This window comes from Ruditapes philippinarum, unplaced genomic scaffold (genome assembly GCF_026571515.1).
Source record: "Ruditapes philippinarum isolate M1 unplaced genomic scaffold, ASM2657151v2 ctg2444_1_1_1_1, whole genome shotgun sequence".
NCBI lineage: Eukaryota > Metazoa > Mollusca > Bivalvia > Venerida > Veneridae > Ruditapes > Ruditapes philippinarum.
In genome coordinates, this window is record NW_026860393.1 from 88,959 (window position 1) to 106,976 (window position 18,018).

Consider the following 18,018-nt stretch of genomic DNA (forward strand, 5'->3'; position numbering starts at 1 on the left):
TCATAATTGGCTCGGCTTGGGTTTTGGAATGAGTTATTGATGTTTTCTTTTATTCACAAAGTAAGCAATTAAAAGTCCCCTTCTCTTAATTTGCATGTGTCTCTAGTTTGAGATTTTTTAGTCATGACTAGGAGATGACCCCTTTTAATTTTGAGGTCAGTGGGTCAAAGATGATGATCACAGTAGCCTTGATCATTAAGTCCAGATCACAAGTGCGCAAGCTTAGATACTGTAATACCCCAGTGTGCGATATCCGTGGACATTTGTCTTTTAACATTTTTACCGAAATAACCTGTTCCTGTTAACTACTTCACCAATAGTAATGACAATATTCAGGAATGATCCTTCAGTGGTCATTAAAAAATTAAGAAAACAGTTCCAATCCACTGAACAAGGTAATCACAAAAGCTTAGAAATTAAAAATAATCTTTAAATGGGATCTTTTGCTCAACCACCCAAGTAGATTTATTAAGGTCACCTGAGCACAATGTGCTTATTATGAGCTATTATGATTTGGCTGTGTAAGTCTTGCATCAACTTTTGTTTCTAACATCTTCTTAACCATTGGGCAAATGTTGACCTAGAGTTATGAAACTTTACAGGAATGTTGTTCAGCATGTCAGTTGTACTCCTAGGGGATTTCGTGTTTAGTTTTTTTAGCTTTGTTAGAAGTATTTCCCTTGACTTAGTATAAATTCAAAATGTTAAACTTGTGTCGTGCTTATCTCAAAAACTTTTTCACCTAGAGTCAATAAACTGTACAGTACTTTTGGTCAGTTATGCATCTTGGGATTTGATTGTGGATTAATTTAGTATTTGTATAGAAATTGATCTTGTCTTAGTAAATAATTTGCAAATTTCGACTTGTGTCTTTCGTTACTCAAAAAGTGTTCGACCAAGAGTCATGAATCTTTATGGGACTTTGGTCAGTTCGTGCAGTTCATCTGCAGATTCAAGCCAAGCTTTGGATTCTTTATGTAACAAAGCTATCGATCTTGCTTACGGAACGTCGGTGGTTCTCATGTACCTGTTTTTGCCTTAGAGTACAGAGAGGCACCATAGGTCTTCTTTTATTAGTTAAACTAGAAAGTTGCCTTATAACCTATACTGTGTTGGATTAATCTTACGAAATAGGGTCAAGGTCACACTAGCATGTCAAAAGTAATGATTTTGAATAGATTGTTTTCTGTTATACATCGCTTTTGCCATTCATTAAACATACATAAATATGTTTTTTTAGATAGATGATGAACAAAATTTAGCTAAGTATCCCAAATGTCATGTTTATTCTAGGTCACTGTTGCTTAAAATGAGTAATGGTTTCCCGTCAATTACTCGAGTGAAGATTTTGTTAATATTTTGTACACAAGGCTGGTGTTACATTTCTTTATATAAGTCGAGTCAAATTTGGCTTCAGACCACTCAGTTGTCATACCTGTATATTAAGTGGGGTATATGAATCACCTTAGATTATAGCTGTAGTTGTATTTTCTGTTTAAAAAATGTTTTCTAATTATAATATGCATCATACATTTTAGAAAGCTACCAGATTCAAAGATTAGATATAAAGTTGGCGAAGATGTTAATGACTCAAACACTACAGTGTCACTTTGGATCTGTTGAAAATGTGCGATGGACAAAATCTTCGAGCCTACCAATACAGTGGATGGAACACTTATGGCATGTACTCATCAACAAAGACATGGTAAAGTATTTCAAAGATATACCTCTAGTGCCGATCCTGATTCAAGGAAGCTGGACGGATCCAGATGTTATTGAGCTGGTAAGACTGTCAGATTTTATTATCATAAAAGAAATTGAACACATCAAAGAATGCGGTCTAAATGATGGATTAGTTAAATGTCTTAAAGCATTGAATGTAAAGGTTCTGCCAAGCCTTCCAGAATGGATTCAATTTGAATCAATTCAAAACTTTGTCAAGCGACCAACAAAAGAAGAAATTATTTATCTGTTTGGTGAAGTGTACAATAAGATTGGAGAAAATGCCGTGTTCAAATTGAACCAAGCTTTAGAAATGGATGGTCAGATACGAGAAGTTTTAATCCAGTTTGCATCTTCCTTGGTCTGTTTAGAACCAGAGCTTGTAGAAATGTTCCGAAAGCTTCACTTGTTTAGAGCTGGGCGTTCATTGGAAGATGAGGGTCAGTATAGTTCAGTTGTTAAAGTTGAGAAAGTCATTCCTGAAAACATCAACTTCCCTGTAGGGGTCGATTTGCCATTCTTGTGTATAAAAGTAGACACTGAAGATCAACATTTGATAAAGTTACTCGACATGGACATTGTAACATTAGAAGCTTTGATTTTGAGTACCATTAAAAAATTACAAGTGTCAAAAAGTAGTGGTCAGGTTACAACCTTTATGACATTTTTCCTGGTAAATTTTAAATTGTTCGAAAATAAAGACTCAATATGTAATAATGCTGCAAAGCTACCTTTTCTGACAATGGACACAATGCTGCACGTACCATCGGATCTTTTTGATCCTTCATGTTCATTGCTTCAAAGATTACTTATTGGGGAATCATTATTTCCTGAAAGATCTATTGAGTTTAGTGGTAGAGAATTAGAAGCACTGAGAAGTCTTGGTCTGAAAAGTAAAGAAAATTTAAATGGTTGTATCATGCTGAAAGTGGCAAATTCATTAAAATTGTGGATGGGAGATGCACAAAAGTCTGACGACTTGTCAAAGAAAGCAGATGCATTCATGGAAGTTTTAGTTGACAATCCTAGTTTGTTAGACCATTATTGCAACGGATCAACTACTCTAGGAAATGCTCTGATGTCAATTCAGTGTATTCCAGTGGTTCAAACTCCACCTGAAAATTACCCAAATGGACTGCCGTGGTTTTCTAAAAATGTGAAACTTTGTAAGCCTGACAAAGCTAAACATAGTAAATTGAGTCTCTTTGCAGGAGCTACAGTACCGATTGTTGATTGTTCATCACAAAAAGTAATAAAATATTTCAAATGGGAAGAATATCCATCATTGGAAATAGTGTTGAACCAATTAGCATATATTCGACAGCATTACAAAGTCAAGTACAAACCAGATTATGTGAAAGCTACGCAGCAAATCTACAATTACTTACATGAAAGTAAAGGCAAATATTTAATACTACACGATACGCTCAAAGATGAAAATATTTTATGGACTGGTTATAGCTTTGTGAAACCAAGCAGCGTAATAATAACTAAACGGGAAGGGGATCTAGATCTAAAACCTTACTTTTATTATGTGCCTGAAGAGTTTCATAACATGAATGAGCTGTTTCTGCAACTTGGGTGTAATTTAGAACAAAACAATGAATTACTACTGACCACATTACAGGATATAAAATTTAAGCACGAGTCTGCCGAGACAATAAACACTTCATCATTATCACACGACACAGAGATTGCTTTAAAGATTTTAAAATGTCTTGCACGGAAACAGAATGATGGCAGTCTTAATGTAGAAGAATCAAAAATGCTTATGTTGGTTGAAAATCCATTGCCAGAAAGGCTTTCCTTACAACCTGTATCTGTCTGCATATTAGATGAAGACCAAGATGAACTTGATGAAGAGGAGGAGAAAAGTCTTTATATTGTTAATCCAATCGTACCAGCCAATGTTGCCAAAGACCTTGGAGTAAAATCCATGAAAAGGAAAACGATAATTGGAGCTACTGAAGAATTTGGGGTAGAAGAATGGGGTGTTCATGAATCACTAACAACCAGGATAAGGACACTACTGGAAGAAGGATATACAGATGGGTTATCTGTTCCAAAAGAACTGGTGCAAAACGCAGATGATTCGGGAGCAACCATTGTTAAGTTCCTATACGATGAAAGGAAAAATGACGATGCAAAGCGGACAGAAAAATTATTGAGTTCTGACCTTAGATTTTGCCAAGGCCCAGCTCTTTGGGTGTTTAATGATTCTTTGTTCACAGAGAAAGATCTGCAAAATATCACTAAACTAAACGGAGCTACAAAGGCGGAAAGTAAGGACAAAATCGGTAAATTTGGTTTAGGATTTTGTTCTGTTTACAATTTAACAGATGTCCCTTGCTTTATATCTGGTAAGGATATGATCATTTTTGATCCACACGAGACATATTTAGATGAGGCAAGACAGTCACGCGGAACTGGATTAAGAGTCAGGCTTTCGAAACAAAACATAATTCGACGCAATGTAGATCAGTTCAAACCATATAAGTCAGTCTTTGGTTGTGATTTACCTGATAAAAGCTTTACAGGATACAGCGGTACTTTGTTCAGACTCCCTCTAAGAACTGATTCTCAAGCTGCAAGAAGCGAGATTTGCAGTAAACCATACTCAAAAGATGAAGTGGTAATATTGTTGAAGCAATTAATAGAAAACGCTGGAAATATACTACTTTTTACACAAAATGTAAAGGTTTTACAAATATATTATCTGCCAGAAAATGCAACTGACCCTTCTCAAGCAAAACTACTCTTCAGTGTTGAAAAGACAACTACATGTACTAAATATTCAAATGGAACGGATGCTATTCCAGCTCAGAGCGTATTAAAACGTATGCCCGCAGTCTTAGAAAATGATGGAAATTTTAATGAAATCCATAATGTTGAAATCAGTCAAAAATTGTATGAAAGTGTACTGCTAAAATTACAAAGCAATGAGCATTTAGGATCATCTGCAACAAACTGGATTGTTTCATGGGCGCTTGGAACAAAAGGGTCATTAATGCTTTCAAAGAGAATGTCTAAAGAAGGGGCAGTTCCTCTTTCAGCTATTGCTATACCACTTACAAATAAAACAGACAAATGTCCCCTTGTGCTTAAAGATGTTCCAATAGGATTTTACAGAGTTGGTCACTTGTTTTGTTTCTTGCCTTTGCCAATACAAACAGATTTGCAAATGCACATAAATGGTTGTTTTAGTGTCATGCCAGATAGAAGAGGTCTTGCATGGTTTTCGGAAGATGATAAAAGAAGCAGGGATGGCATCACTTGGAACCAGGCATTAATGGAAGACTCTGTTGTACAGAGTTTTGTTAACCTCTTGTCATATCTATCTGAAAGAAATCCTAAAGGTTACATTTACCACTCGCTATGGCCATTAAGCGGATGTAATGATGTCAATGCGTTTTTACACAGCTTTTATAAAAAGCTTATCTTAGATAACATTAAACTTTTTAAAGGTGAACATGCGTGGGTATCTTTTGATGAAGTAGTTTATCTTGATCCTGCTATTAGACACAATAAAATGATTGGACATATTGCTTTTGACTTTCTGGGGTCTGTGCCAATAAGTACTGGTAAGCATATTATTGAAATGCCTGGTCATATTCTGTCATTACTCCAAAATTGGAACCCTGAAAGCAATTCATTATTCAAAGAATCTATGGTAGATGAAGAAGAACTTATGATTCATTTGTTAAACTCAATAGACTCAGTGTTTTGGCAAAATAAATTGCCACAAAGGAACCAAATGATACTGCATGCTGTGCAATGTAAAAGTAAAACGGTCATTCAGAAATTGCAAGCTACAAAATGTATCCCTACTGAACCAAACAATGTGCTTCATAGACCAAATGAATTGATTTGCCCAACATCAGAGATTGCAGGAATGTTTAATGTCATTGATGAGAAATTTCCTTTGAAATCAGAAGGCTTTTGTACAAATAAAATATTGGACAAACTTAACGCGCTAGGCATGAACAATAAGTATCTTACACGAGCCATGCTTTTGCAAAGGTGCAAGACAATAAATCATTTAATAACAGATTGTGGCAACTGTGCTCTGGAAAGATCAGTCCAAATAATCAAATACTGTGGAAGATTTGATGTAATTCAAGAACTAAAAAAAGACATTGCATTCATAAGGGAGCTTCGACAGACTCTTTTGATGCCCGTGCTACACTCACCTCCTTATTGGCGATTCACATGGAAAGCAGATAAACTATCAGATAATGTCTCAAATTCATATTGCACCGACCATTCAAAACAGAAGGAGAAATCTGTACGATTTGAAAAACCAACATGTTTGTTTCGGGAGAATCTAAGTACATGTATCGGTAGTGTAGGCCTATTCGTGCATGAAAACCTTTTAAGACGGAAATGTGCTCTGCCCGAAAATTTGTTTGAATTACTAGGTGTGGAAAAACAACCCTCATTAGAATTACTTTTGCAACAGCTAGATCATTTATCAGATGAATACTGTTGTCCAGAGCAGCAGTTCAGCAGTTTAGATAAGATTTCAAAATCTGTATATGAAGAGCTAGGAAGGCTTATTGGTGATAAATCTGAAACAGAAATTTTAGAAATGGAATGTTTCCAGGAAATAGGTGATAAGCCGCTGATTATTATGGGAAAGGATCTTGTATGTTCTAGTAAGATTGCATTTCAGGTGAAATCAGAGTGTATTCCTGAACTTTATTGTTTGCAAGAATTTGACTATAAGAAGAAAAAAGTTTTTAAAGCGCTTGGAGTAAAAGACCATTTTACCGTTGAGTTTCTTATATCAGTGTTACAAAGAATATACACGAACTGTTTATACCGCACATGCATGGATATAGACACTGTTTCATGCTTGCTGGTGAATCTTTGTGAAAGTATGGAAAATGAAAGTATACATTATTCAGATTTGAAGGAAACTGAAGCTTTAATTGTAGCTCCAGATATAGATGGGTTTTTAAGACCAACACACGAATTGGTTATAGAAGATCCAGCATACAAGTCGTCTGCTTCTCTTCATGTTCTACATGGAAATATACCACCAGATATAGGTAGAGCACTTGGTGTGAAATCTAAGCAACGGAAAATAGTTGAATTTTTTTCGTCCGGGTTTTTTGAACCATTTGGACAGAACGAAAGTTTGGTCACTAGACTGAATGGGATACTTGAAGACTATCCTTGTGATTCAAGTATCATGAAGGAGCTGATACAAAATGCAGATGATGCAAATGCAACTGAGATATTCTTAATAAAGAATTATGTTAGTTACAATAAAGAAAAGATATTTGGAAATGAAGAACTTCAAGGGCCTTCATTGTGTGTTTTTAACAACAGTTATTTTACTGAAAATGACTTTAATGGTATTAGAAATCTTGGAATAGGTAGTAAGCGTGAGGACCCTTCAAAAACCGGTCAGTATGGCATTGGATTTAATGCTGTGTACCATTTAACAGATACACCTTCGTTTCTTACTAAAGGACCAGGGTTAGGAAAAGGTGGACAAATTTGTATATTTGATCCTATGATGTCTTGCTTAGAAGGTCATGCTACACCTGAAAATCCAGGAATAAAATGTGATGCTGATCTTATGGAAGACTCTTTTCCCGATATGCTTCTTGGATATCCAGCTATCCCAAGTATGGAAGCATCTGGACAGGGTACTATATTTAGACTTCCATTAAGAAAATCAAAATCTCTTATCAGCAGCAATGTTATGACGACCGATAAAATGGACACAGTGATTGAGGCGTTCAAAGAAGACATGTTTGAAAGTCTTCTGTTTTTAAAAAACATAAAGTGCATAAAAGTGTTAAATATAAGCAATGGTGATTTATGTGAAGAATTTTCCGTTGAAACAAGACTATCTGAAGACCATGCTATCTCTCGTAAAAAGTATTTTTCAAGTGTTAAAGAGATTGCAAAAGCTAACGTCGGTGTTCAACATCTAAATTTATACATGCAGCCCATAGAGACATGTTATAAGTTTGAAATTGTGGACAGCAAAGGACGAAATGAATGCTGGTTGATTGTGAATAGATTTGGAATTAAGCAACCAAAAGAGAAATATTCAAATGTTATTGCTGCAGTGAAGGAAAAGGAGATTGGACTCACACCAATGGTTGCGATAGCTTTACCTTGGCCAAAAAATGAAACACATCCTTGTGTAGACAACGATAAAAAGAAAATCAAAGAAAATAATTTAACAGGGAAAGCGTTTTGCTTTCTTCCTCTTCCTGTATCAACTGGACTTCCATTTCACGTAAATGGTCATTTTGCCTTAGATAAAGCTAGGACGAAGTTATGGAGTGAAGGACATAGAAAGTCCTGGAATGATTTTGTAATAGCTGAATTATTAAGTCAGGTATGCATAGAAGCTATTAACTATCTGAAGGAAAACTATGTTCTCAAACATTTTTCAGAGGTATTTGATGAAAGATTGAGAGTGCACACTCTTGAAAAGTACCATGAGTTCTTTCCGAAATATGAAAATGTTTCTGACACTTATTGGAAATCTTTTGTCAGTAGCTTTTATCAAACTCTAATTGAAGAGGAAAGCAGCATATTTCCATATAAAGGTAAAACAAATGTTGACAAGAATATACCAGAAGAAAATTCTAAAGAACTAGATCTGAACTGGGTTTCACTTTCTAAATCAGATAAAGATTTCAACGGCACTTTTAATGTTGTTTCAAAATACATAAATGGACCAATTTATGATTTCAGAAATCCATTATTTACAAAGAAAGATTCTATGTCTGTCCAAAACACATTGAGAAAGATTGGGATGAAAGTTATCGAAACACCTTTGTGGGTTAGCAATTCAATTTTTCATTCTGGTGTTGAATACATTCCAACATGCTCACCCGAGTCGGTGATTACATTTTTAAAAACGTTTGATGATGAAAATGCGTCATGTTGTCGCATAGGAATAATGGACAGTCGTCTAGAAGAAACAACAATTTCAGATGTCATGTCCCTTCAGAGTTTGTTGAATTATATAAATCATGATGAGAAACTTACGGATAAAATTGAAGGTTTACCTCTTTGTCTCACGAACAGAGGTTTCTTGAAGACATTTAGCAAAAATACCCCTTTGTTCTGTTCTGACATGTGTGATGTATTGCTTGGATCAGCTGATCAATTTGTACATACCAAAGTTATTCCAATGGTAAATCGAAATGAATACCATTCTGCAAAAGTCGTTAAAACATTTGAAGTAGAAAATTTGGTTTCATTAGTTGCTGAAACATTCGACCCTACAGTATTTGCGTCTGAAAATAGCATCTTGTGGGATAAAAAAGCGGGTAGCCCTCTTAAACCAGAGATCATCGAAAGAATACTGTCGTTCATTCACTTAAAATCTTTAGAGCATTCAAAAGATGGAATTCTAGATCAAACGCTGTTTTTTGGGAATATCTTTAGATTCAATGAGTGGTCTTTTTTGCCATCATTTCATTGTTTTGGGACAGAAATGATATTTGAGCTTGTTCCTTTTAGCAAAAGAAATAATCTGTATGACAAAAGTTTCTTGCTCCAACATGAAACTTTAAATAAAGTCATCCAGAGATTGAATTTGCCGCAGCTTGATTCCTCATGTTTTTCAAAACATGCACAAAGGCTTGTCTATCACTTACGCAGAATTCTACCATCACATGAACGGCCAGTGCAACTACTCGAATGTTTATTTTATTACAGATCTAAACTTCAAATGAGCAAACCTACACCTGATGACTGCATTTCAGTTCTTAACTTTTTTGATGGTGTTATAGGTCAGATGAAAAAATATGTTGATGTGTTTACCCTGAAAAATATGTTGAAAAATCTTCCACTTTATATTTCTCACCAAAGAGAAATTGTGAGTGTTGAAGGTTATGGTAATGTGGTAGTATTGCCGATAGGTATACCCTCTGCAGGTATTAATGATTGGGCCCAGAACACTGGGATTTTACTTCTTAAGGACACTGAAAAGCTTTTGAATTTATACAAGTTTTTAGATTTTCAAACAAAGACTGAGATTGAAGTTTACAATGAAACCATAATACCAACGTTTCAGGAGATACCAAGATGTGCATGGGGAGAACATATAGAATATATAAAGAATAAAATCTTAATGACATCATTTGGTCAAAAGTTTGATCGAGTTCAGTCTAATGTTATTCAACAGCTGAAGGCTATTCCTTTTGTTCCTGTTATGGGGAAATATAAAAGGGTAAACCAGCTTTATGACTGTACACATCCCGTCTTCTCTTGTATGCTGTCTGAAGATAATTATCTTCCAAAGATATATAGAGGGTACGAGTGGAGCAAATTTGTAGAAACTCTAGGGTTGATAATGGAACCAACAGAGGAAATGCTGATTTATTTTGCACAGAGCCTTGAAGCTAAAATAAACAATCCCATCAACAAGGTAACTGTAGAACAGTCAACTGCTCTTGTCAACTGTCTCTTTAATGGAGAATGGTCAAATCAGACACTTTTCAAAATGAAAGATATACGTTTTGTGGTGCCTGAAAAAATTGATAAAGAAAGAAGCGTAATAGCGAAACAACCAAGTAATGCAGATTTACTAATATGTTTTTCCGGGTCAGTTTCAGAAAAATATAAAGATCACTGCTGGTCAAGTCAAAACCTTATTTCGAGTTTACCACCAACTAAAAGCATGACGATGTCTCTTGGAATACATGAATATCCACCAATCGATCGGATTGTTCAACACTGTCAGAATGTAGCAGAAGTTTTCAAAATTGAGCTAGAAAAGGATAACATTTCAATTCGACCCTTTTTTGTGAAATATCAAATGGAACTGCTCTATTCACAGTTTCAGAAATGCTTTGAGGAATCAATGAAACATAAATTTCAAGTTACTCCAATAGTTTTTCATCCAGAAGATAAAAAGATGTTGTTGGTTCGTCAAGTTGTTGTCAATCTTAAGGAAGAAGAAGAAGTAAGACCGTATTTGTATAAACTACCAAACTGTTTTGGTCCTTACGAAGAATTGTTTGAGAATTTGGGTTCACACAAAGTTCCACTTTGTTCCGATTACTCGTCAGTCTTAGCGGAAATTAAACAACAATTCAAGGAATGGCCAGTTCCGTTTAATATATTAGCTTGTATTAGGAAAGCACTTGAAAATATTGTTCTATTAATAGATAAAGAAAGAGAACCATTCCAGGATGTTAGCGAAATATTTATTCCTGACCGAAATAATGTTCTTGTCCCGTCAAATACACTGACAATCTCCAACAATAATGAGATAGAGAAACGACTAGAAGGAAAGATAAAAGTACATTTCTTCGTTGGATTTAAGGAATTGAACATAGACATTGTTAGAGACCCTTCTATGCCATTTGAAAACTGGCCGAGACATTTGAAGCCAGATATTTTGTCATCAGAAATTATTGAAGAAATTTCAACTGACGATGTGGATATATATGAATGCAATGTAGCGCAACGAATAGAATATTCTCTACGCTCAGGGCCCGTTGTTGAAGGGATATTGCGCTTAGTTAAGCATCAGTATAAATCTGATAATGCTACATTCAGTAGCAGTATCGAAAATGCCATTATGGAGCGCCTTAAAAATGTTCGTGTGACAAGAGTGTCAGGATTGAAAACATATCTTAGATATAAAGGACAAGTAATTGAAGGGACTGACTTAGAAGCGTCTTGTTTCATAAAATCGGACAGTAAAGTACAAACAGAAGATGAAAAAGCTACTACAGTGCATGAATTGTATTTTCAAAAAGAAGATTCTGATGATCAAATTTTAACAGACTTGTTAGATGATAAGGATGGTCTCGTGAAAATGATTGACCTTTGTACTTATGAAAGACTTGATAAACAAATGATTCAGTATCTATCGCAAATTCTTCGATTATTGGATAATTTTTCAGAAATTAGTCGGAAACTTGATAGGTTAAACATAGAGGCTTACGACCTCCCTGCATCCTGGAATGTTTCAATTTTTCCTCGACCTGGTACGTACGTAGAAGAAAAGTTCCATGCGTTCCTAGAACAAAGCATTTCTCCATTTAAGATATACGAATACATGTATGTTGCTATTGAAGTTGAATACCCAAGCGATTTAATTGAACCAGTTTACATGTATGCACATATTTTGAAAGAAAACAAGAGGCATCACGGTGCTTCTGTTCTCGATATAACATACAATGTGAACATTGGTCGTATCGATGATATTACTGTTCCAATTTACAAGTTATATAGATTCAAGCCAAAAAAACTGAAGGAGGTTAAAGAATTAGTCATGTATGACATTGAGCCTATTGGGTCCATTCCTATTGACGAAAACTTTAGACGTGTCAGAAAAATGTTACAGGATGCTTGGACATTAGATGAAACTGGTCGGAAAATGGTTATCCGACGTTTATGGCTGCAGTGGCATCCAGATCGAAACAGAGAGCATCGAGAGTATGCTGGACGTCTGTTTAACTACATCAATGAAATAGTGGTCAGATTGGAGAATAACGAGCTTATTGATGCCGAAATTACAAGTGACACTGGAAGAATGCCTCCTGATATGTCGCGTTCAACATTTGGATCAGCAAGTGATGCCGTGTATAGAAGAGGGTGTACACTTGCAGCACACTTTCACGATAACAGAGACGATTATAATAGATCTACACGTACTGGCAATTTTGCCCATCACAGAGCAGAGAAGGCGATTGTACAGCATGTTGGAGAAGCAAAACGCTGGCACAGACAAGCTGTTCAGGACTATAAAGCTGCCATTAGTAATATTACAACAGGAGCCGATGACTTAAGCTTTAACTGGGTGTGCTATAAGTGCCATCAGGTATGTAATTCCTAACAAACTTCTAGTAAAGTAAATCGTTGAAATAAACTTTCCTTTAAATAATAAAATAAATATTTTTAGAGAGTAAGGAATAAATGCAAATACTTATTTTAATGTGAAAATAAATTTCACAGATTACAATTACTACTATTTCTGTTTCTCAAGTCATTACGAAAAAAATCTCAATCACTTTTATCTGTACGTACATATTGATAGTTATTTGAAATTTGTGCTTATTTATTTGAAGGCCACTGAAAAGGCTTTAAAGGCAGCCTGGTTTGCCAAAAATGCAAATATGGCTCGGCGAAAAGATCATTCATTGGGAAATATTGCCAATGGTCTTGATGATGGATTACTATTAACCAAGGTAAATTAAGATATTTTAACAGTTTCATTAGAAATATGGTTTGCCTTAAATCACACGTGTATACAATTTTTGTTAAAAAGGAGTACGCTGCCTGTTGGACAGCTCTAGCATTTGGCCAATAAATACACATACTTTCAACTAAACACCTTTTTATTATCCAAGTAGGATCTGAAAGATGAAACAATAATGTTCAAAGAAATAAATAGAAAGGAAAGCACGTTGACTGAAGCGGGATTTGAACAATTGTCGTTAATTTCCATGCAAATAACATTAATTCCAGCTATTTAAATAGTGTTTTTAAATTTGAAATAATGCTTAAGGACTAATCTACCTATATGTAAAATGATATTAAGATTTTAATGGCATTAATTTGGACATTTAATTTGATGTCGTATTTGTTTACATTCCGCCAACCTACATCAAAAAATTGCTATCAAACCCAATTTTATAAGTGCACGTAGATAGTGACAACATTATAGTTATTTACTTTTCTTGTTATCATCATAATTCCTTATTTGTTTAGGCTACGTCTTTGGAGCGTATTACTGGAGACTATTCTTACATGCGGTATCCAGATGCTGTATTGGGACGACATGAAATACCATCTGAAATGTTTGATTGTAAAAAGGCTGAGAAAGCTGTTGAGATAACAAAGTGCATACTAGACACAACAGCCGAGTTAATTGACTGAATAAGCTGTTTAAAGGTGGCTATAAATGTCTGTCCTGCCTATTAAACCACATGGAATGAAAATGGAAAATGTACTTCGTTATCTAAATAAAGAAAATGTAATCATTTCTGCTGTAACATATATTATTATTTCTTTACAGTCTTTCGTTATTGACATCATGTTTATAATGTAAACATTTCATTTCATTTAATTATGAGATATTTCAATATGGATGTGTCAATTTCTGTCTTTTTGAATTGAATTAGAGTTGACTTTCAATTGACTGTACATATAGTATACATGTCTTTCTGTCATTTTCTATTTGATGTAAGTTCGATTTTCTAGTATAAATGACTTTAAGAATTCCAAGTTTGATGTTACAATATTTCTATCTGTATTATTGTATTTTCCGTTTTGTTTCATATGAATCACTTTTGTTTTAATTTTTGCTTTTCTGAAAGTCTTGTTTTTTTTGCTATTCAAAAAGTGTTTTGCTGTGTGCATATTGACATTTATACTTTTAGATTGACATTTCACACATAATATGTGTATGTCTTGATAAAGTATGAAACGTCATCGTATGGAAACCGGCAAAGAACTTGATTATCTAGATGATGAAAAAAGAGCTATCAGTTTTGTTGTAATAGTTTTCAAGTACATTTGTATATTTTGTAAAAGATAAAGCAATGTGTTTTTGATATTTTTTTATCTTGTTTATATAGTAGACTAATTATCTTATTTTTGTTATAAATTATGTGTTTAGTTATGAATATGGCAAGTACTGTCTTTTAATTTCTTGCTGAATTAAAGTGACTTTGAAATTGCTGTTTATACAGAAAAAAAATTCTTTGACATTTTCTATTTGATAAACGTTTGAATACCAAGATGTTTGATGGTTATTTATGGCTCACCTTTTTATGTTTGTAACCCCGGCTGCTAGATGCATGCTTTATTGCAAACAACCATTTATGTCCGGCCATAAAACCATTCAGACATCTTATAACGAATTTTGTGTACAGCATATTTTCTTAAATTGAGAAAATACGGAAAATACTTCATTTTCAATTGACAGTTGCTGTGTTTGTAGATTATATAATGGTTACTGTGGACGTAACAAACGTACACAATTATAAAAATTGTTCTACTACATTTCTTCATCAGAATATTGTTTCACGTGTAGATAAACCTTTTACTTAAACATTTTCTCAGTCAAACATGTGAAGACGCCTGATTAGATCAAATCGAGTCTTCAATTTTTACTTTGTCACTCAAGATATCATTGATATCGAGGGATCCCTTTATCAGATTACTGTACTTAAAGCAGTGTTTATATATTTGACTTCGGCTGTTTTGTAAAGATTCTGTTCATGTTACATCACTCATTGTTTTGATATTGATGTGTTATATTTTATTTAGTGTTAATATAAAGAAGTGCTTTTTGTTTGTCATTATGACGCCATAAATGTCTTACATCACATAGCTGGTTGCGAGTTTTTTTTTGTTTGTTTATGAAACCTTATATTTCATTTCCAGAATATGGCGGAATGGCTTTCCATTTTAGGGAAAGTTTAGTGAATTTTGAACATAATGTAGATAAATATCATATCAATATCACTCGACAGGTTTTGGGTCATTACCAAGCTGTATAGTTTTACTGTTCTCATAAACATGCTTCGGACGAAAAGTTTTTATTGCTATTTGTTCTTCATTGAACCTTAGATATATTGTAGATATATTGCCTTTAAAACATTGATAATTCTGATGATACATAATAAATTAATGTTTTTGTATAATTTAGCAGATAACATATTATAATATTAATGTTTTTTCTATATATGTATATGCATTTTGTGAACTTACATGTAAACGTGATAAGAGTTGCCTTTAGGTTGTATATAAGATGACCTATTGGATTATTTTTGTATTTAAAGGAAGTTAAATTTGGTTTAAAGTAAGGTGATTGGTGTTTCTATTTACTGACCACTTCATACATTCAGCAGATGAGTTTTTTACCATTTTGAAGACAACCATTTATTTTGTAATTATATACACTGTAAGTTATATATTTATACTGTGTATCTTTGTAGTGTTTTTCCTTCATTTGTATGTACAATTTTTCATTTTTAGAAGTAATTCATATTGATGAGTTGATTAAGCTGTACTTTTATTTTCTTAAATTTACTGAAACATGTTAGAAGTACAGAAATATTGTTATATTGTTCTTATTAAGGCAGTTTTCTGAAAGACTAGTTTTGGAAAAATGCATCTTTATTATTGCACTAAAGGTAATGTTTGTTTTATATTTCTTTGTTGTTTAAAAAAAATACATGTATATAGTTTAAATGATTATTCTTTCAACAATTATGGTGTTGATATTAAAGTACTTGTTTTTCTTTGCATTGAGAAAGGCATTTGGCTTTACTGTATAGTTGTTTTGACTTGAATGTTTCAACTTTAATGTACATTATTCATATTATTTGATTTTCTTTTACATTAATTGTTATGCATATATCGATTATGTGCAATTTTGTTTTTGAGCACTTTCATCAGTTATGTAATTATCTTCATCAATTACTTTCATATACATTTTTAATACTTAAGTTCCATTTTTGTAAATAAATTGAACTTTGTAAAAATCGATATCTGCCCTGTGCCTTTGTTTACATTAGTATCACGTATTAGGAAATATATTTGTACAACCATAGTTTCTTTACACCCATTTAAGTGTTGTTATTGTCAAATACACTTGTAGGCCAGAGTTTTAGATGGCTGTCACATATTCTGACACAAGTATGCCACCTATTATTGAGAATTTATATAAACGTTTTCATATCAACTGATATTTTTACTAAACAAATTGATTAGAATCTATGATTGTTTTTTCTGACCATCATATACACTTATTTCGGAAAGAGAACCTTCTACTCTGTCATGTATATTGACAAAATTTACTCGTTACTCATCTTGTAATTTCTGTTCTTACTTTTGAAGCACCTTGCCTTTTAACTACATCCTTTAAAATATTGCCTTAAGACGTCTTTATTAATTAAATGAGTATGAAAGACATGAGTGCATTACTCTTATGATATTTTCTCTTGTAAAATATGTACAAATATTTTATATGTATTATATATAGTATTTTTATTATTATTATGTTCAATAACAAATCATACGTCAAATATAGTTTAACAAAACTTGATGTTTATTCTAACAAACTTATATCATTTCCTTGTAGAAGGTACATTATTTCCTGTAGACAATTTATGACTTTGTTTAGTGACAGCTATAATCTTTGTTCTTGTATATATATTTTTTTTATTTCTTCAAGATAAACGTACTTTATATTCAAAGTCGAGTTCTTTGAAAATTTGAAATGATTTATTTTTTTTTTTGCCTGAATTATTCTAAATTAGTTTTATTATATCGAGGGATACACTTTATTATATCATTATACAATAAAGGCGAGCCCTTTCATAAGTCAAATGATATGTTTGCAATAAATTTATTATTTGTATCTATTATAATTGTTTCTAAACGAGGGGTAAACTTTATTTAAAAAGGCGAATCCTTAAAAATTGTATTAAACTAATGTCTACGTGGAGGGATACACTTGATTACGATATAAAATAATCACGGCGAGCCCTTTCATCCATCGAAATGCCCTATTGATTCTAATAATTCATTTAAATTGATATATTTTCAATGGATATACTTTAATCGTTTAAATGCGAATCTTTTAACATTATGACATGCTTTGTCATTAAATTTATTATTATTATTTTAAGGGATATACTTTATCAGTTCAAAGGCGGACCCTTTAACATTTTGACAAATTTTGTCATTCAAGTTTTATGTTTCATTTCAAGAGATATACTTTTTCAGTTTAAAGGCGAACCCTTTAACATTACGACATATTTTGTTATTAAATATTTAAATTTTATTTCAAGGGATATACTTTCAAATAATCATTTGAACGCCGTACCCATGAAACAAAATATCACAATAATTATATAGTTGATTTAATTACGCCTTTAAAATACATAGATGTATTTAACTCCCCATTCTGAAACTTAGTTACTTTCAAGTTGTATAGAATCTATGACAATATTTCAAAATTAAAAGTTTGACAAAAGTTAGCTATGTGTTTATTTGTTAAATCCAAATATATACATGTCTGGTATCCTACAACACTTAATCTAATAGGGCGTGAGATGTCTTAGTACCATTGCCAGTTTTGGTGTGACAGACAGCTTGCGAAGGATGTTTTAGCTCGCCTTTTTCGAAGCAAAATGTTATTGCTACAGCTGTCGTTGACGTTTCCATTGCCGATGGTTTCCGAAATCTTAAACGTTTGTCATTTCTTTATGCCATCGCAGCATATACTGATAATAATCACTTGTGTGTGTGTGTTATATATTATATAGTGAACTAATTTCAACCAAACTT

At 33.2% G+C, this 18,018-nt stretch overlaps 1 protein-coding gene across 1 annotated transcript in view; it reads left to right on the forward strand.

Annotated features, from left to right (window-relative positions):
• Positions 1 to 17,708, forward strand: part of LOC132759904 (sacsin-like) — a 61,883-nt gene extending 44,175 nt beyond the window's left edge. The window contains exons 7-9 of the mRNA XM_060751778.1: positions 1,539 to 12,535; positions 12,783 to 12,902; positions 13,426 to 17,708. Of these exons, the coding sequence (XP_060607761.1) occupies positions 1,539 to 12,535; positions 12,783 to 12,902; positions 13,426 to 13,593 (11,285 nt within the window). The 3' untranslated portion in view covers positions 13,594 to 17,708. The remainder of the gene's footprint in view (positions 1 to 1,538; positions 12,536 to 12,782; positions 12,903 to 13,425) is intronic.
• Positions 17,709 to 18,018: the final 310 nt, after the last annotated feature.